The following is a 27,739-nucleotide window of genomic DNA, read 5'->3' as shown; positions in this document are numbered from 1 at the left end:
CAGTCAAATTCTAAAAGTTCAAGGTGCATGTAAAGGTACCGAACATAAAAACAGCTTTTGAACCCCGTAGAGCACTTCTGATTGAATATTGAAAAGATAGCTTAAAATCGTAATTTCATAATTAAATTTGGATTAAACTCCACGATCTGTTACCATAAGGGATACAATTGGATGATTTCCATGTGGCGAGTAAAAATAAACTTTTTTAAGAGTTCGGCAGCTTATTTAATGATATCTTGGTGAATTTAAATGATTCAACCAAATTTGTTCCTACGGTGACTGAGTCTTCAAATATAAAATTACATCTTATAATGTATCTGCTCTTTTATTAATATTATTGTGCTGCTCTTTTATTAATATTATTATTAATGAGTGTCCTGAGCTTATAAGCTACCCATACATCGACTTTTAAATTTTTTTTTTCAATTTCGTTTATTTGTAAGGCTCAATCGCTGAAAAGCTTCACGGAGCCGACTAGCTATTTTTATAATTATTTACAATCACCTTTCCACTTCTTAAATATTTAATATTTTCTCCAATTTCATTAATTTCAAAACCGTTTTCTGTGGTCTGATCCACATTCGAGAAACACTGTTCAGAACAAACTTTCTTCTTCTCATTCTGCCTTCTGGTTGACAGCCTCCGTTTTGTTGTTCCCGTAATATCGTCGAATGTGTTTGAACTAGGGGAACGGTTCGCCACTTCATCTCATAGCTCCTATTTCCATCCCATCAAAAACAAAGCAATGGAAAGGAATTTGGTTTGTTTATTATTTTTGTGATTTTTTTCAGCAGTGAGCACGCGTGTTGACAAAAAGAAGCGTCGAATTTAGTGCAGTATTTCTTTGTTTATCGATGAGATGGATATATGTACAGTAGGGTGGCTCAAAAACACTTTTCAAATTTTTGATGGGCCGCCCTCTTATTCAGTTCTATTTGATGCACTGGTACACTGGGGATAATTTCAGTCAAATCGGTCAACGTTTGGGCAGTGCTAAACTCGTTGGAAGTTTATATCGAAAAATGTATGCAGAAACATCCAAAACAGTGATTTGCAATTGGACGGCACAATTTACGATCAAGAACCATGATACTCATTCAGTTCTTGTAAAATAAAATACAGAATGTTACGCTGAAAACCGCGAGAAGATTAGAGTTTATTACGCAAAGATATTAGCATTTTACTGGAGTGTTGTAGGGGTGAATTTATTTCTTTTCAAAGGTAAAAGAAAGGAAATTTGCTCAAACCCCACTGCAGAGAAATGCTAATAACTCAGCCGGACAAACTCGAATCTTCTCGCGGTTTTCTGCATAACATTCTGTATTAAAGTCTCCAAGATCTGAATGAGTATCATAGTTCTTCATCGTAAGTTGTGTAGTCCAGCTCCAATTTACTGTTTTTGGATGTTTCTGCATACGTTTTTCCATATAAACTTCCAACGAGCTTAGCACTGCCCAAACGATGACCGATTTGGCTGAAATTTTGTCCAGAGCATCAGGGCATCAAATAGAACCGAATAAGAAGGCGGCCCATCATAAAAATAGAACAAAGTTTTTCCCATACTAACTTGAGCCACCCTAATGTACAGTGAGATGGAGATCGGAACAGTTCCCTAGATGTTGAATAGTTATCATCGATTGATGCATTGCTTTTGTTGTCTGCCGTATCAGCCTCAGCACCGGGTCCAGAACGATTCTCTGCTGCTAATCGAAGTTGATCCGTAGAAAGTAGTGTTTGTTCGCTGGTCAGTAAGGGGAATTCGGTATCGATGTTTGTTCTTGATGTAGTTGTATCTGTTGTGATTTTGGAGTTGGATTGCATAGATATTGCTTCCGAGCATTTCTGCTTAGGGTGCGCCGCTTTGGTACACACTTTGCAAGTGGGTTTTTGCCCACTGTAAGTGCATAAAGATTGAAACCCGCTAATTGTAACGTAGGATGGAATGGCTTGTTTTAGTCGAATATGCAGAATTCGGACACCATTGTAAACTCCGGGAAAATAGAATTTCCACCGCTCTTTCGTGATTGATGTTACCGTTCCAAACTGTTGCATGAAGCTATGGACGGTGTTGTTGTCCACGGACGGAGGAAGGTCGTGCACCCTAACAGTAGTTAACTCACTATCCAAATATACATGGATTGCAAATTTATTAGTTCCACACAAGAAATAGTGCTTGAGGTTGTGTTCCGTCTCGTAGCGGCAAGCAATTTCAAAGCTAGTCATTTGTATGAACACACACTTTCGAATATTATGGAACTGAATTTGTTTCACGTCGGCTAAATTCAGTTTTATTTCATTTAGCATGAACTCGTGCACTTTCTTTACATCAGGACGCACAGGTAGTGCGCTAAAATCAATTACTACGGTATTTGGTCGATTAGGATTCATTTCACTTCTGTTACCGATATACTCAAACAATCGAAGGAGCTATAAGAAAAATCGTCCGAAGTATAGAAGCTTTGGCTGTCAACTGACTTTTAAATAAAGTTATACTTAATTTGAAATATGCCATTCCCAACATTTGTCGTTTTCTCTGTATGTTTACATCTGTTGTCATCATTTTCCGACTGAACTTTCCCAAATTAATCGTATGTCTCGCTCGATTTCGATTATTTATCATATATAAGACACGATACCGGTGAAATTCATATCTTAAAGCATCTATTTTGCCCAGCAGCATTGAATTGTTTAATAGCATTGTTTATACATCTTACTTGTTCGCCACTTTGATTAAAACATGGTTTAATTTCAAAACATTGAATGTGTGAGGAGCGGATGTTTATTATTATAAGTATAATCAGGAAAAACAATATTAAAATACATGAATCGTGATTATAATAAGAAATTTTATAGAAAAAAAATCGCTGTACGCTCAATTTTGTAACATCTAGTAGGCGTATTTTGAGATTATTTTCAAATAAATGAACTTTAGAGAAAAAAATCAACAATTGTATGTATGTAGGAAGGGATGAATATTGAAATGCATTAAAAATAACCGAGCCAACCATTTAATTTCCTTTGAAATTTTCGAATGTAATCAACTAATCCATACTGTACGCTCAATTTTGAGAGTGACTGTATATGGGGATTCACGAAGTGGACTATATTGTTAATATACTATATTTGCTGGTAGCTTTTCAACCAGCTCTTGCAGAAGTGCAGAATTATCAAGATGTGTTTGCTGTCCAGCCGCGATGAAATGTTGCGTCAAATTCTTGACTGACACTCCGAAATCTATTGAAGTTTCCAGTTTTTCCGGCTTATGAGCTGGCGTCTCTTGGACATTACGAATCAGTTTATTGATGATTACTTCTTAACTGATTCGGGCGACAGCAAATAATAGCGGACTGATTTTAGCGCATTGCCTTTCAAGCAACGTTGTAAACGTGCCAGATTTTCGATGTTGTTGAGTCCGCAGGCGGCTGAGGAGTAACAGTAGCTACTGTAAAATATCGACCACTCTTCTGGATCACCCGTGAAATCTGGTAAATCACGGGGCATCACTTGCCTAGCCGCCAATTGTTCTGGCGATGGTCTTCTCAGATTAAGATCCTCGGGACATCTCGAGGATACTGGTGGATGCTGCTGACCGATGAAAAACCCACCACCCGCATCGCAGCTGCTCATCGTATATCGAGCTGACTTGATTGTGGGGGCGGAATTTGTGACCGATTTTCGTGCATCATCTCAGTCTCTATCCTTCGAGATGAAGAGGGGCATTGTGGAACACTCGTGCTATGGCTAGGAATATTTGGATTCTTACGAGGCGTGTGAGGCTCCGCCGGTTTTGGTGCGCAGCGGATGTGAGGTTGTGGATCCTGAGGATGGCCCGGATCTGCGTCCAGTGTCGTTTCATTTCGCTTTTTTATTGGGATAGGTTGGTTTTGCCTTTTAGCCATGACGTCAATCCGCACCTCTGGAACTGCTTTGGGAATCGCTCCTCTGGAATAGTCGGAACGTTCGATCTTTCCACTCGATGCTGTCTGCTCCAACTGCAACCTGCATTTCCGCAATTCATTCTCTAGTAGAAGCAGTGCTTCCGCCGTAATTGGCTAATTCTGTGCTAAAATCCGATTTCCTAAGATCTGCGGGATTGCAGAATTTTGAAGCGCTCCGGCGTTAGTAGCTACATCTAGTAGACCTTCGCTTTCATCTTGTTTTGGATCGAAAACCAATGTACTTACGTGCTACCTTAAAATCTATATTTTTCCTAAATTTATCACTAAAATTGAAATAAACTAGAAAGAACCGTTCTGAAGGTAAAATTCTTGTGCGATCTATTATCGTTTGATATTGCAGGGTGATAACGCAAATAGCAGGATATAAGCCGAATATAAGCCGTATTTGTAGTAAATAGGCACTATTTAATCTTGAAGTTTTGTTAAATAACAAAACTAACACTACTTCCTGACAGCAAACTTTATTGGCGAAATGCTTCAAGCTGTAAATTAATTGTAGGTAAAGTTACTTAGGTTCCGCAGTATTCGATATTAATCACCTACATTAAATCGGCTTACATCCTGCTATTTGCGTTATCACCCTGCTGAGGTTATTACAATATACATATAGCAAATCTATTTGCAGAAAATATTACAAGTAACCTACCAATATCAAACGATAATAAATCGCACAAGATTTCTACCTTCAGAACGGTTGTTTCTAGTTAATTTCAATTTTAGTGATAAATTTAGGAAAAATATAGATTTTAAGGTAGCACGTAAGCACATTGGTTTTCGATCCAAAACAAGATGATTTGCATGTTGATAGCATACCATAGAACAATATCTCTGACAGCTCTACGTGTGCTAGCGAACCTAGCGCTGGTAGAGCGAACGATGATTTCGTTACAGTAGAGGCATCGTGGTTAGGGATGCCGATGATATAGGCGTGACAACAGTCATAATAAAATACACATCAATAGACTGCTGCAACATGTACATTACGTTCGTAGATGAAAGAGATGTATATAATGGAGATCAAAGGGCTGTATTCCAGGGAGTTTGGAGACCTTAGAAGTAATAATTTATCTTATTGATTAGGTAGAAGCTTGAAGAGCCAAAAGCTGTCGTTTGCTTGATCTTTATTCAACAGCGAGGTTTGTACCTGTCGGTAGATTTCCAAGCTCTCAGCCACCTCAAGTTTCCAGGGCGAAGAGACGTTTCTTAAAATTCTAATATTTGATGTCGTAATTGGGTGATTTTCCTGTTCTGCAACCTTAGATCTAAATTCGTAATGCAATGCTTTATCCTTCACCCAATTACTACATCAAATATTAGAATTTTAAGAAACATCTCTTCACCGTGGAAACTTGTTGCGTCTGAGAGCTTGGAAATCTACGGACAGTTGAGTTTCCTTCAAGTCGAGTCAAGTACGAGACACTGAAGACGACCTTACAGTTGAGGTCGAAATATGTATATGTAAAAGTAGTACGAGGTGGTGGAATTAAATGGAATTGTTCTAAACTCGTCTTATAACCAGGGAATCAATATTCGAGCATCGCCTAACAATACACCCTTTGTCGTCAACAGAGTTTGTTACTGACAAACGCACCTCGCAACAAGCCTTTGTCAGAACCCAAACACAATATGACAAGAATTACAAGATATTTCCGAAAATACGATGCTTATTTGGTAATCATAGTTAGATTCTCGAATATTTCTATAAAAGCAGAATCTATAGTACCTTAAAATCGAGATTTGCTGTAAAGATAATGCAAAATAACGGGATGAAAAGTTAGCAACAAAATTGTCTTTTTTTTGTTGCTGACAAATAATTTCGGATCTTTGTCATTATAATCTCGGACAAAAACAAAGCTTTGTCGTTGGTTCTCTTTTGTCGCTTGTTTCGTATGCGCATCCAAGAAAAATTGATTCCCTGCTTATAACAGTGGAAACATTCCACTAAAAAAAAGAGCTAAACAATTTTCTGGACATTTTAGCCATTAATCTCCTAAATAATCGTAAAGTATTGCAGAAATGTTGTGAAAATATTTTTGGCCACCTACTTGTATGGTGCCGCCCCATAGTGGCATTAGGGAGAGCTGGATAAGGTTGAGGAAAATGCTGGTAGTGGTAGGGCTTACCACCCGGATTGGAGTGCCCGGGGAGTCTGGAACGCTGTATCTGTTGGGACTTATGACCCGGGTTGGTCGTAGCTGCCAAGTTGTCGGTTTGCCTTAGAAATCACGTTATCGTAGTGGAAACGGAAAGTTAGTGCGTCGTCAAGTTTAACTTCTAAATCCCTGATACGCTGCACTCGCACAAGAACTGTCCCAGACAGCATGTAATTATAGAGAACAGATCAAGATGAATACACCACTAGGTGTTCCAATCTGCCAAATTCACGATTCAGCCATCTTGGATTTTAGTATGGAAGAGCCAGCCGGTTTGTTTATGTTTTGCACCGAAAATGAATTTTTCACCTCCGCCTTCTTCTCGCCCATAAACTGGGCAGATTGAAACACCTATCTGTGTATTCATCTTGGAACAGATTTTCGTATTCTGCTGAAAGTTATTATCTGAAATTTATGGCTACTGAGATTGACAAGCAGTTACGCACGCACTATCCATCAAAACGGGTTGAAAGCATTTATAGTCCAATACAGTCATCAAGACTATTACTAGACCAACATTTGAAAATGGCGTACCAGCCAAAATATGTTTCTTCTGATTATTTATTTACATATAAAGCTATATATGTTGACGAGGAATCAGAAGGAATAATTTTTGGCTGTTGCGCCCTTTTCAAATGTTGGTCTAGATTAACAACAATACCGATCTAGGCATCATCAGTATACAAAAGCCTTACTCCAGGTCACATCGTTGACGAATATCGAAAACAATAGTAGTCCAAGTTCAACATCATCCGACCCCACCAGTTTTCACATGCTTCCTGGTATCAAAAGCCTCAATACAAGTTGTTGTGAATTCAGTCAAGTTAGTCGCGATCGACCTTTTAGGCAAAAATCCTTGCTGGTCCGTAGAGATCTACTGCCTGCAGCAGACGAAGAACGTGTCGTTCACTATGGTTTCTAAAACTTTCAAACAAGCGGAGAGAGTTGTTATTAATCGATAGTTGCATACGTTGTATTTATTTCCTGTATTAGAGGCCCCATACACGCTCCGACGTGTTGTACAACTTTGACACCGCCCCAGGAAATTTAGTTCTGTTGGAGTAACGTCGTACCGTCTGTGGGCAAGTTGTACTGTCCAACAGTCGTACAACTTGCCCACAGACGGCCTTACTTTACTCCGAGCGAACCAAATTTCCTGGGGGCGGAGTCAAAGTTGTACAACATGTTGAAGCGTGTATAGGGTCAGGATGTGCGCAGCGTCAGACGTACCAAGAACGGTGAAATGATCTTGGTACTGAAGCGTGGCGCGCAATCCTGCGAGGCAGCGTACAAAAAGCTGGCCCAGGAGGTCTTGGGTGACGGCGCTCAGGTCAGGTCAGTGTTAGCAACTGGACTAGGTCACGACTGCTGAAGACGTCGTCTATGTCGTCAAAGAGCAGTGCGGCACAGAGGTTTAACGGTACTCTGTACGCCTTAGAGAAGGGCCTTTTCGGCACGCAAGTAGCCTATCTCAGACTACCGGAGGCGGAAGCCAAAAAAGTCACTGGGAAAAGGAAGCTGAAGATCGGCTGGTCAGTATGTCCAGTAAGCGTGCTCCAGCTGCCTTCAGTGGACAGGTGCTGCCGGTGTCTGGAGTCCGGGCACAAATCTTATGACTGCAAGGGCTAAGATCGAAGCAAGCTGTACCGTCGCTGTGGCGAGGAGAGACACAAGGCGTAGGAATGGGACAAGGCACCTAAGTGCCTCATCTGCGCCAGTGAGAAGCAGGCCCGTAACCATGCTACGGGCGAATCTGCGTGTCCCTAAGGAGGTGCCAATAGGAAAAAGCCATGCAAGTAACACAGCTGAACCTGAACAACAGTGCATCTGCCAAGCAACTGCTGTGGCAGTCGGTCTCGGAATCGAGGACCGATGTCGCCCTCCTATCCGACCCGTACAACGTCCCTGCCGACAATGGCAACTGGGTGGCTGACGGGTCTAGATCGGCGGCAATTTGCACAACGGGAAGGTACCCGGTTAAAAAGGTTGTACACTCCACCGCGGAGGGTGTCGCGATAGCCAAGATCAATGGTGTGTTCTATTGTAGCTGCTATGCCCCACCAAGGTGGCCAATAGAACAATTTAACCAGATGATCGATAGGCTATCGTCCGACCTAGTAGGTCGGAACCCGTTCGTCATAGCGGGAGATTTTAATGCTTGGGCAGTGGAATGGGGCAGCCGCTGCACCAATCAGAGGGGACAAGCGTTACTAGAGGCACTTGCAAAACTGGACGCAGTGCTAGTCAATGACGGAGCCTGTAACATATTCCGTAGGAATGGGGCCGAGTCATGGATAGATGTAACGTTTGTCAGCCTCGGTCTGTTCTCTGACCTGGACTGGAGGCTAGACGAGGGCTACACCCATATGGTGTGAAGATCGTCGGCTTTGCTGACGATGTAACCCTGGAGGACTACGGAGAGTCAATTCCGAAGTAAAACTAACCACAGCACACGCAATGAGCACTATGGCGGACTGTCGAATTAGGTCGCAATTCATATTCGTTAATGAGGTGAATTTAATAAAGGTGGGTAGTGGATAACTTTGACATCCTTGTCTGGATTACCCAGCAAACTTTCGGGATAACGATTATTATACTTATCACTATTTTTAAAATCGAAAACAAAAACCGAAAAAGTGCTGCACGTGTGAACCGGCCTAAAAAATTCACCCGATGATCGTTCAAAATCGGACCATTCTTTTTCGAGTTTTGTTTAAAATTTTAAAAATACCTAGAGTCATAAAACATATGGGTTCTTTGGGAACGTTGGCCTTAAATAAGCCAAAGAATCATTTGAGCGAATAAAAATTTTTGACGGGAAAAGTCAATTGAATAATTTTGAGCATTCTCCGGAGAAAGGTAAGTTCAAGTTCCAAAACAAATATCCGATAGATGACATGATATTTGGCTTGGTTGCACCCAGCGGTTTAGAAATGCTGTCTATGTTCATTGACGCTGGTGTTAACATTAGTGGAGTTTAATGTCACAACACGTCAAAACGGATCCAACGATGGCTGATGAAAAACATGAAGTTTTTGCCGAAAGATGATTCCTTAGATATTCGATTTATAGAAATGATGGAGTATAAGCCCGCAAAATATCGCATCCTAGTGTAAGGACTTTGAAGCCTAGATCAATCCACCATTTATTCTTCTTGCAAATTGAGATTGATATGGATTTTTGTAATGTATGAATAAATCCGAATGATGGGACCTACCCACGTGTCAGTGCTTGAGGACTTGTTTAAACAAATTGATTGAGTCGTCCATTATATTGGTAGTATATCGTTTATGTCACTTCTTTAAATCACGGCAGGCTGCTGTGAGCTGGGCATGTATCTGGATAATATGACTAGAACTCACTATAAATGATTTGTTCCAGTTATAATTAGTGTTCGTGTGATACGTAAACACATTCGTGCACTTGGATAAAATATAGATGCAATGAGTCCCTCCAGCATCCATCTTATCACTGAAAACTGTCTGTCTAAATAAAATTGCGCACTGAAAATAGCATTGAGGATCCAATTCTATTTTCCTCTCGTCGTCTGTTTTTTCCCATTCTCTATCTAACGACCTACATCCCAAAATAGATACCCTCAATTCCAAATTCACTCATCTTTCTTAAAGACGATGGAAACTCCCAGCAATAGATCTTTATATCTGCTCAGTTCGGTTAGGTCAAACACAAGCGGCTTTTTTCCAGAAATGATACAACTTTAAATATATCAAATAAAGTCCCTAACCATATTCGGACAAATAATCCCTCAGGTTGCTATCGTCAAGTACAATGCTGCGTCCAATTTTCATTCAAAGGTAAACATTTTTTTCTATTCGGACACACGCCGTTCAAGTTTGCCAAAATGCGAGCTCCCAACTAAAATGTACTGGTCATGAATTCACCACTACCGCACATGGATTGAACTTATCATTTCATTATCATTTAGTATTCAGCCAATAACTCATTCCAGAAGCGGAATTCCGAAAAGTGTTGTATGGCGGACTTCTAGCGCTGATTCCCATCTACAACTTTGTCTAAGGGTGCATTGCTCTATGTCTAATATTCGCCGCGGGAAACGCTAGTATCTTTTTATATACTAAATGATAACAACACTTATTATCATTTAGTATATTGTGTGTTCCTAGCGTCTCACGCTGTTAATATTAGACATAGAGCAATGTACCCTTAGACAAAGTTGTAGAGGGGAATCAGCGCTAGAAGTCCGCAACATTTTTCAGAATTCCGCCTCTAGAATGAGTTATTGGCTGAATACTAAATGATAATGAAATGATAAGTTCAATCCCTGCTACCGCACCGCAATCAGCAGTTAAAGTCTGTGAGATAAAATTAGAGTTGATAGAGGAACAAAAACCGTTTTTTCAATGATTTTAGTATATTGTCATACGTATTTAGGTAAAAATAGGCTTTGAGCGCACTGAGTTTTTTTTATCAGGTTTAACGAAAAAAGTACGTACGTCATCTATGTGCATGAGCTGATGTGTTGAAAAGTTCGGTTACAACTCAACTGCAGCGAGGTGTGAAATTCTGCTGCTGGATCGAAACCTTCAACAGCCGAGCAACCGTGGAAAGATTTGGCAGGAATCTTCGAGATGTAGGAGCACACAAATTAAATTCGTCTGGTCTGGCAAATGAGTTAAATTTTCCGAAATTCCGCTCTTGGCACATCTGTTAGAGTTGCACACAGCTTCGGATGATGTAGAGATCACATACAAATGGATCCGACAACGGTTCGGTGCTACACACTTTCCGAGTGTTTGTGAACATTCATCTGACGTTGTGTTGTTTTTGAAATATTTATGCATGGTCGAAACGAAAAGTATTATTTTTGAACATCGGCGCTTAGATCTCATTCGTTATGCCACACAGCAGTGCTTGCAGGTGATGAGTCATAAAGGAATTCGTTTTATTGAATAATATCGAGATGGAATTATGAATGTTGAAGATAAACCAAATGTTTGAACTCGTTCTTTTTAAATACTTGGTGCATTTCTTTTTCTTTTTCTTTAAAAAAAATCATCCAGGATTGAGAAAATGAGGTTTAACGCATCAAATATAATTTAGGAATTTTAAGAAATTACAAATCTTGCAAAAAGTATCAACAACATCGAGGAAAAATGAATCCCAATAATTCCGTCTGTACCCCATACTGGAAGCGACTGATCAGTGGCGTAGCCAGAAAATTGGTCTGGGGGGGGTTTTCTGAACATTTTTTTAATTCGAGAAGGTTCGAAAAAAAAATTTCTTCTAAAAATTTTGTCTCTGGGGGGGGGGGGTTATGTCCAAAACCACCCCCGTGGCTACGCCACTGCGACTGAGAATCGTTCGAGTGCCAGCGAAGAATTCTTTGCACTATGGTTATCCGTAAATTAAGGACATGTATTTTTTGAAAGAGCAAACAATCATTCCCCTGGGATACTAAGAACTACTGTCTTTCTCCCAAGAAGGTATCCCTTTTGAGGTAAGCCTTGAGCTAAGCAATTAATTTCTTGAGAGGATGAACAATAATGCTTCGAGCGGGAATTTCTGTTAGTATGAATGAAATTAGCATTAAAGGAACGATTAAATCCAGCGATTTTTGTATGACCACCATGCTACCTGGTGATGGATTCACCAATGGTAACAAATATATTTGGGCCTTGGGACAAATATATTCTTTGGTAGGTAACATTCTCTAGATTTCTGAATTATAATCAATGCCGCTACTAATTCCATCACTAACTATGAGAAAATCACATGGTCTTGCATTCATTACCTATACAAAAGTAACGATATTTGGCTGTTTCCTCTTACAACATTTTCGTAGAAGGCAGCCCTTACTTTGCACCGTTCAATGTGGAAAAACGATCCATAAAAAAAATGAAAAACGATCCATAAATAACATCTGAATGTTCCATAAAACGCTACCATAAATCCATAAAATAGTTCGAGAGATTCCATAAAGAATATTTTATGATCCATAAAACTTTGAAAAATGATCCATAAAAACTATATATTGATCCATAAAATTTCAAATTTGCGCAATTTATATCCTGATGATGATCCATAATTCAGCCATATGATCCATAATATTGGTCATATGATCCATAATTTTGATAATGTGATCCATAATGCTTGGAAAGAAGGCCAATGAAACTATATTATTTTATCCACACATTTTATAAAATCTATGGATCATTTATCAAAATTTATGGATCATATCACCAAAACTATGGATCATTTGAACAAAGTTATGAATCAAATGGCCAGAATTATGGATCATATGACTAAAATTATGGATCATATTACTGAAATTATGGATCTTCATCACGTAAAAAATTGCGCAAATTTGAAGTTTTATGGATCAAAATATAGTTTTGCATGAATCATTTGTCATATTTTCATGGGAAAATAGCAAGAATTGTATTGTTTTTCTTGACCATGTCATTGGAACATATGTCCCAATTTATTGCTAAATTTTAGCTTAGTTATGGATCGAAAAATTATTCTTTATGGAATCTCATTAACTATTTTATGGATTTATGGTAGCATTTTAAGGAACATTCAGATGTTATTTATGGATCGTTTTTCAGTTTTTTATGGATCCGTCTTTATCGTTTATATGCAAAAGTATGTTTTGCCTTCGTAGAACGATGACAACTTTGGAAAGAACGTCCCCTGAGGAAGCTGCGAGCAAAGACCAGAATATTATACGAAAAAAAAAAAAACATGCGCTGACCTGCTGAAATACTAAAGATGTCCATGAACGATTGAACGCCTGCCTCCGAGATGTCAAAGGATACCAAGTCAGGCACACCCTCCTTGAAAGTGCCTTGAAGGACGTCACCTGGACCGACAAAGCAGGAGCCGGTTCTGTGTCCAGCATGGAAATCCGTGTCTTCCCTCGAACTAGATCACCTCGCGTAGATGGAGGTTGACTTGCTCGATAGCCTGGATAGCACCGAATTTTTGTGGGGAAGGGAAGGTTTTTAATAATTCTATTCCGTTTGAGCCAAAGGGCTTTCTGCTACTACTCGGAGGGTAAGTTGGAAGTTCTCGAGTATTGAGGATCTGGTGGTGATGATTCGGCTAGGATTAGGCTGGATTGTCACTAACCGAGCCAAGCGACAGAAAGTATTCCCCGAGCTCATAGGAAACTTTCGGAGGGTCGGATATTGTATGGTCTTCTACATCAAGATGAAGGAAAATCTACGCTTGCCACTAAAAGCGATTGCTTTCCTCCACCGTTCAGCGATGGGTTGAATCGAGTTGACGGAATCGAGAAAGTCCTCCTATTACTTTCGCTTAGCTTCTATGATGACGTCACGGCGCTTGTAGTGTTTGCAACGCACTTGCAGTTTTGGATGTCCCAGGAGAAGAGTCCTGAGACGCATATCGTCCGACAACCAATGAAGGGCTTTTTGTCCTAGCCGGCTACTGGTTTTTGGAATGGACGCACTAGCAGACGACCTGGGTGAAGTCAGAAGGAGTTGACGGGGTGCTACGTTCTAAAGCGAGTAAAAGATGGTGGTCATAACACTCGCGGCATCATAGCGCCATTGCAGCGGGAGAGTACCAGGGGTACCAACTACCAGTGGTCACGTGGATGGTATGGTGAGAGGTATCAGATCTGTGGATTCGAAAGCTGGGTGATACCTCGGGGGTTCGACATTGGCCGCATGGTGCGCATTCATATCACCCAGAGGAGGGAGAAGGAGAATCGTTGGTGATATCACTCGCCTTTTGCTTGCTGATTGGTTGCGAGACACAGGAGAAATGTTTGCCACTCTAATTGAACCATTTGTTTGAGAAACTGCATATGTAACCTTTTTAGCCAAAATGAGATTTTATATATTCTGAATCCTCGTCCAAAAATACGTATTCCAGAAAAAAAATACGGAACAAAATTTTTGTGCATGAATGTACGAAATTTTTATCGGTTGTTTGAGAAATTACATATGTGCATGCACTTTGAAGAGCAATTATGGAGTACTGCTCACAGTTTTCGCACTGGAAGTGCCCCAGGATGTTGGGTTTTGCCAAAAACTATAATAGCATAACATATCTGACCGCACACTATCCTGGGTTGGCTGTCGATAGGGACGTTAGATGCGCCAGAAAAACAGCCTGGGGCTTGGCATGTTTTTCATTCGACGATCCCTTTGTTCAACACCTGGCCAGGTCCTTACGATCAGTGGGGATTTGGGTGGGAAGTGTTGATTAGATACCTACTTAAGAAGATGCGGAGAACTCGCGCGACCTTCATAGGTATCTGGAGTTGGAGTTTGGATGGGTTATTAAGGGGTGCGAATAATATTTAATAATATTTGGCGAAAAAGCATAAATATTATGTTTTTATTGGTACACCCTTCCCGATTTTGGCAACACGACCGGATTTTAATGTTGCCAAAATGGGGATGTTGCCAAAAACGGGAAAAAAATTTCATACAAAATTTCAATTTTTTTTGTTTGCATGATTGAAGCTAAATACTTAGAATATGTACTACAAAGTATGTAGAAAGTATTTAAGTGATGTACGTGCATCATAATTGACAATTTTGCGATATTATTCATAACTCGGAGATTGTAGTTCAAACAAAATTGAAATAAACTCAAGAATGGTAATCAAACGATATAGTAACTAATTAGCCAATTTCATAATACAAATTTAAAAATAAATAATATTCGAAATCAACAATAGCGTCGGCCACGTCCTTACAACAATTTGTGGTGATAAAAATAACGTTTCTATTGTAGTCCATTGAAGTGCTGCCTCTAATCTGACATCTAATATAAAGTTTAGTCCACTAAAAATGCTTTTTTTTCATCATAATTCACTATGTAAATCAAATAGCGATACGACGGATACAAGATGACTAAATGTGCTACAAATTTTGAAATTTCTTATATAATGGATTTTGATGGAGGCCAACTTTCTTGTGGTCGGTGTGATTAAGAGAAAAGTTCTGTGCGCAATTTTCGCTGACATTTTGGAAAAAATGAACGCAAGGCATAAGACATTCCATTGTTTTAGAAAATGGTAACGGAAAACTGCATTCTGCACATTAGCCAAGCGTATCCAATGTTGTATGAGTTAACTACACTCGACTCACTAAAACCAAATCCCTTTGCACTAGTCGGTCTCCTAGCACTCAACCAAGGAATATTTCAGGCGGCAATGATTGATCCATGAGCACAATGTGCACCTCGAACTACGAGTGACAGTGTAGCCAATTGGAAGCTGGAAGACCATTCGCGGCATGCCCCCTCTGACACTCGACAGCCATCAACTTACGGACACACTGGTGCTCGCTACAGGTCAATGGCGACAAAACCAAGGTGGTTGAAGAATTCATGTACTTGGGCTCACTTGACCTCCGATAACGATACCAGCAGACAAATTCGAAGACGCAGCAGGAAAGCGTACGTGATGATGATGATGATGATACTACCATCTATTGTAGCAAGGCACCTGCCGATAGCACTGGCCATATCTGACAAACGATTTGATCATGATTATGCTATTGTTTGTATTTCATCAGACTCCTGTATGAAGGGCCAAAAATGGGTGGGGTGGTTCCATAAGCAAAAACGCTTATGCGAATCCACGGGATGAACAGAGAATCTCCTTCCAGAAGAAAGTTTGTACATGCAATATTATAATCTAGCCCTCGTTTCCCAGATTGACCCAATAGATGGGGAGAAGAGCCCGCCCTTTATCCACGAAATTTTAACAATAGAAAGTTGGCGATTCCACTCTTCCTATCCAAATCGCTTCAATCGGGTGCCCTGATGGTTCTTTTTTATACATATAATCATATTATGGATTCAATATAATTTTCAATATATAAAATGGAATTTTCTCACCAAATTTACGTCCGAGAAAACTGCAGCTCCCAGCTTTGACCTGAATGGACGAGATCTTTTCTTGAATATCAGTATATTTTGAAATGAAATTACATTCAACGATATTATTCTTGAATCCTTTAAAGAGGTGATGAAAAAGAAGAAAGGCAGTATCAAACATTATAATAAATATGGTGTTATTTTTTAAAATAAACCATCATTTCGCATATAGTACTATGTTTTAAATTCACAAATCATTCCGTTTAAAATCAAATCATTTTTAAAATCCCGAAGCAACCTGTCCCTACTGCTTCTTTTGATCCTAGTTGCAGTAAGGCATTCCCGCCATTGCCAAAATCCGATGTTTCGAAGAAACATCCGGCTAGGAGAATCAACGAAAGAAAACAAGTAATTCGCACTTCTAGTAAAAGTATTCCGTCCAAGCGAGGATTGATCTCCTTTAAGGACCTTGTGGACCGTTTTTTGAATTTATTCAATATTCCGAATTCATTGAGGCCAATCATTGACCTTTTTATATCAACAGTGAAAAGTTATCTGAAACAATTGACTGTTTCATGGCCCCTTCTTGCAAGCATTGTATCCTTCGATGGATAGTACGGTCAATACCCAAGATATAATTACTCTGCTGCAGTGCAAACTGTCATAGTCTGCAAAACAAATTAGACGTGTTCATGTTTTTGATTCGCAATTCCAATTGTGACATATTTGCACTCTGTGAAATATGGCTTTCTTCTGAAGATGAAATCAACTTCCACGATTTTAACATTATTCGCCAAGATCGGGATGATCATTATGGTGGCGTTCTTTTGGGGATCAAAAAATGCTACTCCTTCTACAGAATTCCCATTCCGGTTGTTAATGGCTTAGAAATCGTCGCTTGCCAAGTAAATGTAAAGAATAAAGACCTTTGCATAGCTTCAGTTTATATTCCACCAAACGCATCTCTTAATCGTCGACAGCTTTGGAGCGCAGTCTCCCTTCTATCATCTCCAGTATTGATATTGGGTGATATGAACGCACATGGTATTGGATGGGGCGAAACGTATGATGATTATAGAGCGCCTATTTTCTATGATTTGTGTGACGATTTCAATTTGAATATTTTGAACACTGGTGAAGTAACTCGAATAGGACCAAATGGTCAACAAAGCCGTATTGATCTGTCTTTATGTTCAAATTCACTATCATTAGATTGCACGTGGAAGGTAATTCAAGATCCCCATGGTAGTGACCATATGCCGATAGCCACCACAATTAAGAGTGGCTATCAACAATCTGAGCCAGTTAATGTTCCTTCGATCTCACGAAGAACATTGACTGGCAAAAATTTGCATCGGCGGTAAAATTGGTATTGAATCAACTGATACTCTTCCACCTTTTGGATGAATATCGATTCCTTATTGAGTTGATTCAAAAAGCGCCATAGAAGCTCAGAAACGACGCGTTCCAAGTACATCTGTCATCAGAAGACCAGCCACTCCTGGATGGGATGATGAATGTACTAAGTTGTATTCTGAGAAATCTGATGCCTTCAAGGCCTTCCGTAAACACGGAAGGTCAGAGCTTTTTGAAGAGTATTTGAGGCTCGAAAGAAAACTCAAAAATCTTCTCAAGGCAAAAAAACGTAGCTACTGGCGACGTTTTGTTGAGGGACTATCACGAGAAACCTCAATGACAACACTCTGGAAAACGGCTCGCAACATGCGGAACCGCATTTCCACCAATGAGAGTGAAGAATAGTCCAATCGATGGATATTCAACTTCGCAAAAAGGTCTGCCCAGATTCCGTACCAGCAGAACCGCTATTTCGAGTATCAGTCACTGATCCCGGTTCTTTGGGTGGACCATTCACAATGCTGGAACTTTCTATGTCTCTTCTTTCATCGAATAACTCTGCTCCGGGATGCGATAACATCAAATTCAATCTTCTTAAAACCTCCCAGATATCGCAAAAAGACGTTTACTTGACCTGTACAACTGTTTCATGGAGTACAACATTGTGCCACCTGAATGGCGACAGGTCAAAGTAATAGCTATTCAAAAGCCTGGGAAACCAGCGTCTAATCACAATTCATACCGACCGATTGCCATGCTATCATGCATGAGAAAGTTATTAGAGAAAATGATCCTTTCAAGAGTCGACCATTGGGTCGAACACAAAATGCATTACTCTCAAATACTCAGTTTGGTTTTCGAAAAGGTAAAGGAACAAACGATTGTCTAGCGTTGCTCTCTTCAGATATTCAGCTGGCCTTTGCCCACAAGGAGCAATTGGCTTCAGTATTCTTGGATATTAAGGGCGCTTTTGATTCAGTTTCCATAGAAGTACTGTCAGACAATCTGCACAGTAGTGGATTACCCGTTATTTTGAACAATTTCTTGTATAATTTGTTGTCAGAAAAACAAATGAACTTCACACTCGGCACTCTGACAACTTCCAGAAATAGCTACATGGGCCTTCCCCAAGGATCATTATTTAAGTCCCTTGCTTTATAATTTCTATGTTAAAGATATTGACAATTGTTTGGAAGGACAATGCACGCTCAGACAACTTGCAGATGATGCCGTGGTCTCTCTAAGAGGTCCATGTGCAGCTGTCTTGCAAGGACCATTGCAAAGTACCCTGGATAATCTGACTGTTTGGGCCAGACATTTGGGGATCGAGTTTTCACCGCAAAAAACTCAGTTGGTTGTGTTTACTAGGAAGCGGTACCCAGCTCAACTGAAACTAAAACTGTTGAATGATGACATCAACCAATCTTTATCTTCTAAATACCTTGGGGTCGTGTTTGATTCTAAATGCACCTGAGTATTTGATAGAGAAATGCCGGAAAAGGATCCATTTTCTACGTTCTATCTCCGGAACATGGTGGGGTGCTCACCCGGAAGACCTCATCAAACTCTATAGAACGACTATTCTCTCTGTTTTAGAGTATGGCTCTTTCTGCTTCCTCTCAGCAGCTGATTGCCACCTGATCAAATTGGAACGAATTCAGTATCGTTGTTTGCGTATTGCCCTTGGCTGCATGCATTCAACGCATAACATGAGCCTGGAGGTGCTTGCTGGAGTCACTCCTTTAAAGCACCGTTACTGGGAGCTCTCACTTAGAATACTCGTCAAATGTGGAACAAGTAACACACTTGTCTTATATAACTTCGATAAAATGCTTGAACTGACTTGTCGTTCAAGATTCCTTAGAGTCTATCTCAACTACATTTCTTCAGATCTTTGTCTTCCGTGTTATAATCCACCTCGAGTTCACTTCACCAACGACAGTTCCTCAATTGAATACGATCTGTCCATGAAATACGCTATTCAAGGAATACCAGATCATCTTCGACAAATATCTATTCCCTACATTTTTTTCAGAAAAATATGAACATGTCAGTTGCAACAACAGATATTTCACTGATGGTTCTCGCTTTATCGGATCCACTGGCTTCGGTGTTTTCAATGTAACTTCAACCACCTTCCGGAAACTTCAGGAACCGTGCTCGGTTTATGTTGCTGAGCTGGCAGCAATTAACTTCGCTTTGGGGATAATTTCCAATCAGCCCGTAGACCATTATTTCATCTTCTCGGATAGTCTTAGTTCTATCGAGGCACTCCGGTCGATGAAACCTGTTAAGCACGCATCTTACTTTCTTACAAACATAAGAGAGCAGATGCGTGTTTTGGTCGAAAGATCATTCAAGATTACCTTTGTTTGGGTCCCATCTCACTGCTCAATCTACGGCAATGAGAAGGCAGACTCGCTGGCAAAGGTGGGCGCACAGGAAGGTGAAGTTTATGATAGACAATACTCGAGCAACGAGTTTTTCCCATTAGTCCGTCAGAGTACTCTTCAAAGTTGGCAAAGAAATTGGACACACAACGAACTTGGACGGTGGCTATTTTCCATAGTTCCAAAAGTTTCTGGGCGAGCGTGGTTCAGAGGTGAGGACTTAAGTCGAGGCTTCATTCGCACGATGTCGAGGCTTATGTCCAATCACTATTCACTAAACGCACATCTGTACAGAATAAACCTTGTCGATAGCAACTTATGTAGGTGCGGAGCCAATTATGATGACATCGATCACGTAGTTTGGTCCTGCTCGGAAAATGACGCCTCCAGAGAGCAATTATTGGATACCCTTGTGGCCCGAGGTAAACAACCCTTCAGGGAAGTTCGCGGTGTTTTGGGAGATCGTGATGTTGTCTATATGCAGGCCATTTATAGTTTTCTTTGTGCTTCTGACATAAAAATCTAACATTTTGTTTTTTTTTCTTTCTTTAAAGTTTTTTTTTTGTTCTGTCTCTGTCTTTTTGTTCCGTAGAGCTCTATAGCTCTTTCCATCCGGAAGATGCTCCCAGTCGAACCATTCCTCGAGCACGACGACACGCCACATCGTCGCTGACGCCAAATGCCCGGATGAGAAGCTGACATTTCCTGATCCCAAATCCTAAGCCCCGTCCATCCTTAAACATTGTAAACTAACCTCGAGTCACCACGAGTACGCTGGCTCCTTCCCCTCTCTTATTAACTGTATAATAAAATGATATTGATTGTATATATCACAAAGAACCATGGCTCCGTAAAGTGTTATACACGCCTGAGCCTACCAAATAAACGAAATTGGAAAAAAAATTCACAAATATATATATATATATATATATATATATATATATATATAAGTAAAGAGCTAATCGCTCGAATTACGATAAAAAAATAATTTATTTCTAACCAAATAAAATTAATTACATTCAACTTAAATCCACACTTCAGACTGGCTGATTTTCTCTTGCACAACTAGTTTTATATAATCACTTCTGCAGCGTCAGCAATTCCTTCAACTGGGTTGATCGTCCTCTGTTGGGTTCACGGGTCCGGTAGGTTGGCTACGTTGCGAGTGTCGTCCATGTGCGTAGGTCATCAATAATTGGAATTGGTTGCATCGGCCGAATGTGTCTCTATGCTGGTGGCGGGTTCCGTCATAACGTCTCCCCCCTAGGTTTCAAGCGTCCTCGGTTGATTACTTGGTTTCCCGTAAAATACAGATTCGGGTATTGGAAAAAGTGTTTCCATGAAACGCAACGGTTTCTCTCTCTGGTCTTCTTTTGAATCGTCGCTAGCTGGGTTGCTGGAAATACTTAACGAAACGATATCCTTCTTATCAGTTTGGTGAAACTGATTTCTGTGTTGAATTTTGTATCTACGAATACAGAAAATGATTAACGGTAACAAGATTAAGGAAGCGAGAGCTATTGCTCCTAGCATGTGGGAACCGGCAATATGCAGTTTGAGTTTCCTTATTTCTTCCAGATTTTGTAGGTTCATCTGGTGCACCTCTTCAATATTTGTATTCCTTTTAGATACCTCTATTTCCTTCCCAAAAATGGGTGTGAAATATTCTTGCTGTTTTATGGCTTTTGGGTTGCCCTTAAATGTGGTGTTTTGCACTGTGATTGTGCAATTACCTGCTTCAACTATTGTGGGTGATGACACTATGCGAGAGTCTCCGCATGAATCTAGAATGTGGACCGCTGTATCTGTGTTGATTAGGATGGTCTCTGCGTTTAACTCCTTCACGATCGGTTGATCTGATTGTTTGTGCATTCGACACCTGGCTTTCTGGTTTACCAATATATTGAATACGCATTCGTCGTTCACTGGATTGTCGTTGACGCAAATGTAGCATCTCTCCTTCTGCTCGTAGAACGTCTGTTGATGGGCAGCTATGTAACGAATAGCTGTGTCTATCCGGTTTCCATTTGCGTTGACTGGTTCGATCTGCATCAGAGTATATTCCTGCTGTTCAATTGTAGGGATCTTTACAATTATTATAATGTGGTTATTTTGCAGTGAAACAATCGCTTCTATGAATTTGTAAATTTCGTCCTCAAATTTAATGTTGAGTTGTTGTTCCTTAAGGGATTTCCAAATATATTCTTTTTCGTTTGGACTAAGAATGTTTTTATTTAGAAAGTTATTTTTAGAAAAGGCTATTTGTTCTTCTATATCTTCAAGTGTTCTTATGATGATGTCAATATTAAATATCAGATTAATGAGTTCTAAATCATTTTTGAAATCTAAGTGTTTTGAGTTTACTTCCTGTTTGATTGATCTTAAAGATTTTGCAACTTTATTGATTGTATCCTGTAACAAATTATTGATTCGGATTTGTCTAGCTTGGTTATTTATAATTTTATTGCTGTTTACTTCTAGGGTTTCCAAATTTTGATGTATCATATCTAAATCTGTTTGATCGGGATTTCCAGAGATGAATTTAATTGCGGTCCCTAGTGCGTTTATGAGTCCTCTCTTAGTGCGTCTTGGATACAGTGCTAGTAATTTCTCGTTGGCTTTATTTAATTTGAAGTTTAACGTTTGGCTTATGTGGTCTGACATGTTTAAGTTAGTGGAAATATGCTCTATAAAATTGATGTTCTGTTTTAGATCTTCAAGATTGACTTTATGCAATACTCGTTCAAACCCTGTCCTGATGCGAACTTTGTCTGTTTTGATGATTAGTAGTCCATTTTGTGTTGAGACATCGTGATACATGGTGGCTGCTGTCAGCGGTACAAGTCTGTAAAGATGATTGAGAAGGTGCTTGTCTTTAGTTTACCCATGTGGTTAAGTATAATTTGGAATTCTTTACATGCTTTGTATTGATTAGGAATATCAAATCTTTGTTGGATTTTTACATCATTACAATCTATAAATATTGATGCTATTTCCTTATACGATTTTTGTGAATTTTAATGTCATTGCGATCGTTAAACGTTAGAATTCGTTGTTTTAACTTTGGCTAGCTTGTACGGGTTTTTTTCTTTATTCTGCCTCTGTGTAATCCGTACGTATTTTTCCTCATTAGGGTTAAGCTCTACTGGAATTTGATTATCTTGATTTTTTTCCTCGTATTTTAGTTTTCTTTTTGCCAATTCGATTTTAGCCGCGGATTGTAATTTTTGAAATTTTCATTTATTTCTTCGGTGTTTGTAGTATTGCGTGTATTAAAAATTAAATCTCTGGGTTTTTGTTGTGTGGCATCGTGGAACGTGTTATTATAGATATCGATCATTATGTTGATCTGCTCGATCAAGTTATGTTCGTTGAATTTTGTTTTATTCGTTCTATAGATTTCAATTAGAGTTGAACGAAAACGTTCTACGATGCCGTTTGTATTGGAGCTACTAGCAAAGTGAATTTCTATTCCAAGATCCGCAAGAAAACCAATGAAATCTATTGATCTAAATGCTGGTTCCTGATCGCTAACTATAGTGGCTGGTCGACCGAAATGCCTTATGTGTTCGGTAATCGCGGTTTTAAGATCAATTATTGTTCTGGTTTGTATTGGAATGGCGTTCGCAAATTTTGAAAATGAATCTACTATTGTTAAAATTTAGAGCCTTTCAAAAGAAAATGTCGATATGAATTTTTCAAATGGGGTTTGGCCAAAATTACTTTTTCTTATTAAATTTGGAGGTTTCCGGTCATACTTGGAAGTTTTACAAGTATCACAGGAATTTATAAAGATTTTCAGTTTTTTATCTAAATTTGGGAAGAAATAGTGTTGCAGGATTTGTTTTTTATTTTCTTTCGGGCCCCTGTGTCCAAATAGATGGGTGTTCTTTATGATGTCATCTTGTTGGTCTTCCATTCTCACGTCTTCCAATAGAACCTCTGAAATGAAAGCTTTGTAAATTTTATTGGATGAAAAATGTTTTCGATAGGTTTCCTGTATCAGTTGTAGAATTGAAATCGGTGCTTTAATACAATTTTGTCTTTTTGGGTTAAAAAAATTTTTAAATGCATGAACGATGATTTCTTCGGTGAAAGTTTTTCTGACTATAGTGTTTCGGAAAAACTTCGGGAATATCTGTTCGTGAATGTCGGTTTCGATGTTAGCGATTTTGAAAATGACTTGTGATCTAAAAGCGTTAATAGGTTTTCCGTTGTCCATTAGTAATAGTCGTCACTTGTGTCCGCAGAATGAACTGTCTCTATGTCATCGTCTGATTGTGCATTGTCGTGTACATTAATTTCTTCTTTCCTAATTCTAGATATCGCGTCTGCTACTACATTGTTTTTACCGGGTTTATATATCAGCTCGTAGTCATAGTTTTCTAGCTCTAATTTCCCTCTAAAAATCCGTCTATTTGTATTGGTAAGCGAGTGTGTCAAAGGTTGATGATCTGTTACTAACTTGAATTTCTTTCCCCATAGGTAGTGTCGGAATTGTTTTACGGCCCAATACATCGCGAGAAATTCCTTTTCGGTTGTTGAATAGTTTTCCTCTGTTCTATTCAGCGTCCTTGAAGCATATGCCACCGGGCGATCTTTCCCAATAGGACCTTGCGAAATCACGGCTCCTATCGCAAAAATCACTTGCGTCAGTGGTTAGTATAAATTCCTTTTCATAATCAGGATGGATCAAAACTGGGTCTCTCATCAGAACCTGTTTGCACCTTTCAAAGCATGTTTCCACTTCTGGTGTTATTTCAATTTCATTGTCCTTTCTAAGTAGAGAGGTCAATGGTTTCACGAGTTTGGCGAAATCTTTTACGAATCTTCGGTAGTAACCTAGAATACCAAGAATAATGTTTCAATTTTGTCTTGATCTGGTCTAACACCATCTTCGGAGACCGTATTTCCTAAAAATTGGACTTCCTTTCTGAAAAATTCGCACTTGTCAAGTTGAATTTTCAGATTTGCCTCTTTTAGTTTGTTTAAGACCTTATTCAAGTCGCTTTTGTGTTTTTCTAGAGACGGTGAGAAGACTATAATGTCGTCCATATAAACAAGACAACATACTCCTAACAATTCTCTTAAAACACAATCCATCACGCGTTGAAAAGTCGCGGGTGCGTTTTTCAACCCAAATGGCATTCTAGTAAACTCGTACTTTCCCGAGTTTACTGAAAAGGCTGTTTTTTCAATATCCTCTTCATCGAGCTGAATTTGATGAAAGCCCGATACCAAGTCAATTGTAGAGAAGTAGTTTGTTCTTCCCAGTTTGTCTAAAATGTCATTGATCTCTGGTATTGGATATCGCTCACTGATGGTTTTTCGTTCAGTTTTCGATAGTCTATTACCAGTCTGAACCACTTTTGACCCGAAGCATCTGGCTTTTTGGGCACTACCAAACAGGTGAGGTGTAAGGGATATGGATTCGCGTACAATTCCATCTTTCAGTAATTTCGAAATTTCCTTTTTAACGATTTCATCAAAAGCTTTGGGATATTTGTATGACTTTGTGTGAATGGGAATGTTGTCGGTCGTTCGTATCTTGTGTTTAATTTTGTGAGTAAACGTTAGGTTGTCTTCGTCATAGTATAGAACTTCTTTATTATTATTAATGGTGTCTAACAATGCTTCTTTTTCGATCTCATTCAGATGTTCGTCCCTAAGTTTGTATTTAAGTCCATCTGGCGAAGGTGTAATTTTCTTGAGTTCGTGATAGTCTGATCCGTTTTCTAGTTCATTAACATTTATTTCGAATTCATTCATGTCGATTTCTATTTCCCTATTTTCCGTTTCATTCTGAATTTCAACTATGGCAACCCCATTCTCGCTTTTGTATAGTCCTGGAAGTATCTTACAGTTTTTGAAATGTTTCTCTTCTTCAATCAAAAATGTTCCGTTCGCGTAGGTTGGAATTTTTATGAATTGGGTTTCATGCTCAGTCAAATTAATTTTGTGGGTTTCTGAAACCACTTTTTCATCTTAATTTCCTTTCTTCCGATTTTCAGCGAGTTTTCTACTATGTTTGATTTTGCTTTCAAATCGCGTAGTGATTCGTAACCTATTAAACCGTCGAAAACTTGAAGACATGAAATTTGAGTTTCTTTTTTATTCCGAGTAGGTCAAATGAGATAAATTTCCTAATTTCGTGCACTCCATTGATGTTCCTGACTTCGCATATTCCCTCTGATTGACAATTTTCTACTTTGACATGCGCTGGAGAAATATAATTTTGTTCGCGCCTGTATCGATTAAAAATTTTAATTCACCTTTCGAGGTCTGAATGGAAACGTATGGCAGAAAGTCGTTATTCTTCGTTATTTTCTTTGTTTGTTTCCTGTTGCCATGTGAAAATTTATTTCGTCGCCTTTAAAGTAATCGTCATCTTCTGAATCTAACTCGTCGTCGTGTGTTTTGTTCCTGGCATCGTCCTCTTCTTCCACGTCCAAATTGACTTCCTTGTTTTGAGAGTGATTATTTATGGCCCTGTTCGATCTATGCGATCTCATGGAAACATCCTCGTCGATATTGTTTTTATTTATGAATTTTCCTGATGGTGGTCTATTTGGGTTAGTGATTTGATGGTCCTGGTTTGCTATACGTTGGTTGCCCACTGTGTTTTGTTTGCGATGCTAATTGAGTTCTCCTATCCATTCTGTGTCTATACGCCGCGTTGGAGTATTGCATAGTTATCTCGTACGCGTGCTCTAAACTGTCTGGTCGACAACTTCTAACGTGCATCGAAATTTCCTCGCTTAATCCATCCACAAATCTGGTGAGTGTAATTAGGCTCACGAATGAATTAATAACTTTGGCATGTGATTTGTAATCTTCCATGCTAGCGGCAGATGATTTTATTGCCGTGTCAATTTGCCTAATTTTGTTATAATAATCTGATAGATTGTTTTTTCCTTGTCTAATATAAAAAAGTGATTGGATATGACTTGTTATGTCACGCCGATCACCGTACGCATTTAATAAGACATCTTTAATTTCGTTCCAATGTTTGGGGTTCCCTGCTGCTATTAGCACTTCTTTTGCTTCACCTGTGATTTTATTTTTAACCGCCCGCTCGATTTGACTGTAAATCGGATCATTTTTGTAGCTATCGTACGCGTTGAGTGTTTCTTCTGCGTCTTCTACCCATGCTAAAACCTCTTTTCGATTCCCATTGAACACCGGAATATTCCTAATGGGGTCCGGAATCGAGAAATTTAGGAACGGATCGTTTGATCGGTCCCGCATTGTGTTAATGGTTTGCACTAACATTGCTTGATTCTGTGTTAGGCTTCTGACCTGGTCAAGAAGCTCTTGCACGTTAACTTCGGGGATCGACATGTTGCGATTCTTATCGAATAATTTCCTCTTTTCATACACTATTTCACACTGTTATATGCCCTAAAAGTGTTACTATAGTAGGTAGTTAATTTTTTTAAATTGTTTTCACGTATTGTGTTGATAATTGTGATTTTCTGAGTTTCCTATGCAACGATCACTTGGGATAACACTATCACTTTAACTGCGTTGATAAGTAATGTATAAAAATGTTACTCACATTAACAGGATGATGGTCCTCATCTTATCCTGGAGCCTATGATGTGGGATTGTTCGTTGGTTGGTCCGGTGGTGTGAAGATGATGAATCTTTCTGGTACCGCAAATCCGCTGGTATACGTGCAGGGATGGTTTCCCGGGTAACACCAGTCACTAGTAGACTTAGAATCACTTCTCCGAATTTCTTCTGTATTGATGTACACTCAAACACTTAGTCCTTCGTTTCACCACTTTTCACTACAAGACTGCGCCAGTAAAGAGCTAATCGCTCGAATTACGATAAAAAAATAATTTATTTCTAACCAAATAAAATTAATTACATTCAACTTAAATCCACACTTCAGACTGGCTGATTTTCTCTTGCACAACTAGTTTTATATAATCACTTCTGCAGCGTCAGCAATTCCTTCAACTGGGTTGATCGTCCTCTGTTGGGTTCACGGGTCCGGTAGGTTGGCTACGTTGCGAGTGTCGTCCATGTG

The 27,739-nt window shown here is 39.3% G+C and overlaps 1 protein-coding gene across 1 annotated transcript; it reads right to left on the bottom strand.

Annotated features, from left to right (window-relative positions):
• Positions 1 to 3,623: 3,623 nt before the first annotated feature.
• LOC134203917 (uncharacterized) lies at positions 3,624 to 27,390 on the bottom strand. Its single transcript, XM_062678753.1, has 5 exons — positions 27,260 to 27,390; positions 21,435 to 22,546; positions 6,005 to 6,174; positions 5,683 to 5,699; positions 3,624 to 3,999 (listed from the first exon to the last, which is right to left on the bottom strand). Exons 1-5 carry the CDS (start codon positions 27,280 to 27,282, stop codon positions 3,624 to 3,626), a joined length of 1,698 nt encoding a protein of 565 aa, XP_062534737.1. The 5' UTR covers positions 27,283 to 27,390.
• Between the last annotated feature and the right edge of the window lie 349 nt (positions 27,391 to 27,739).

This window comes from Armigeres subalbatus, unplaced genomic scaffold (assembly GCF_024139115.2).
Source record: "Armigeres subalbatus isolate Guangzhou_Male unplaced genomic scaffold, GZ_Asu_2 Contig293, whole genome shotgun sequence".
Lineage (NCBI taxonomy): Eukaryota > Metazoa > Arthropoda > Insecta > Diptera > Culicidae > Armigeres > Armigeres subalbatus.
The sequence above is the reverse complement of the archived record's forward strand: the minus strand, read 5'-3'. Positions and strand labels throughout refer to the sequence as shown.

Excerpts from the sequence above, each read along its gene's own strand:
- LOC134203917 (XM_062678753.1), bottom strand. The coding sequence starts at position 27,282 with ATGAGGACCATCATCCTGTTAAT. Across the intron at positions 22,547-27,259 it reads AGGACCATCATCCTGTTAAT|ACTTGTACCGCTGACAGCAG; the intron begins GTGAGTAACATT and ends TCATCTTTACAG. Across the intron at positions 6,175-21,434 it reads ACCCACAATAGTTGAAGCAG|GCAAACCGACAACTTGGCAG; the intron begins GTAATTGCACAA and ends GTGATTTCTAAG.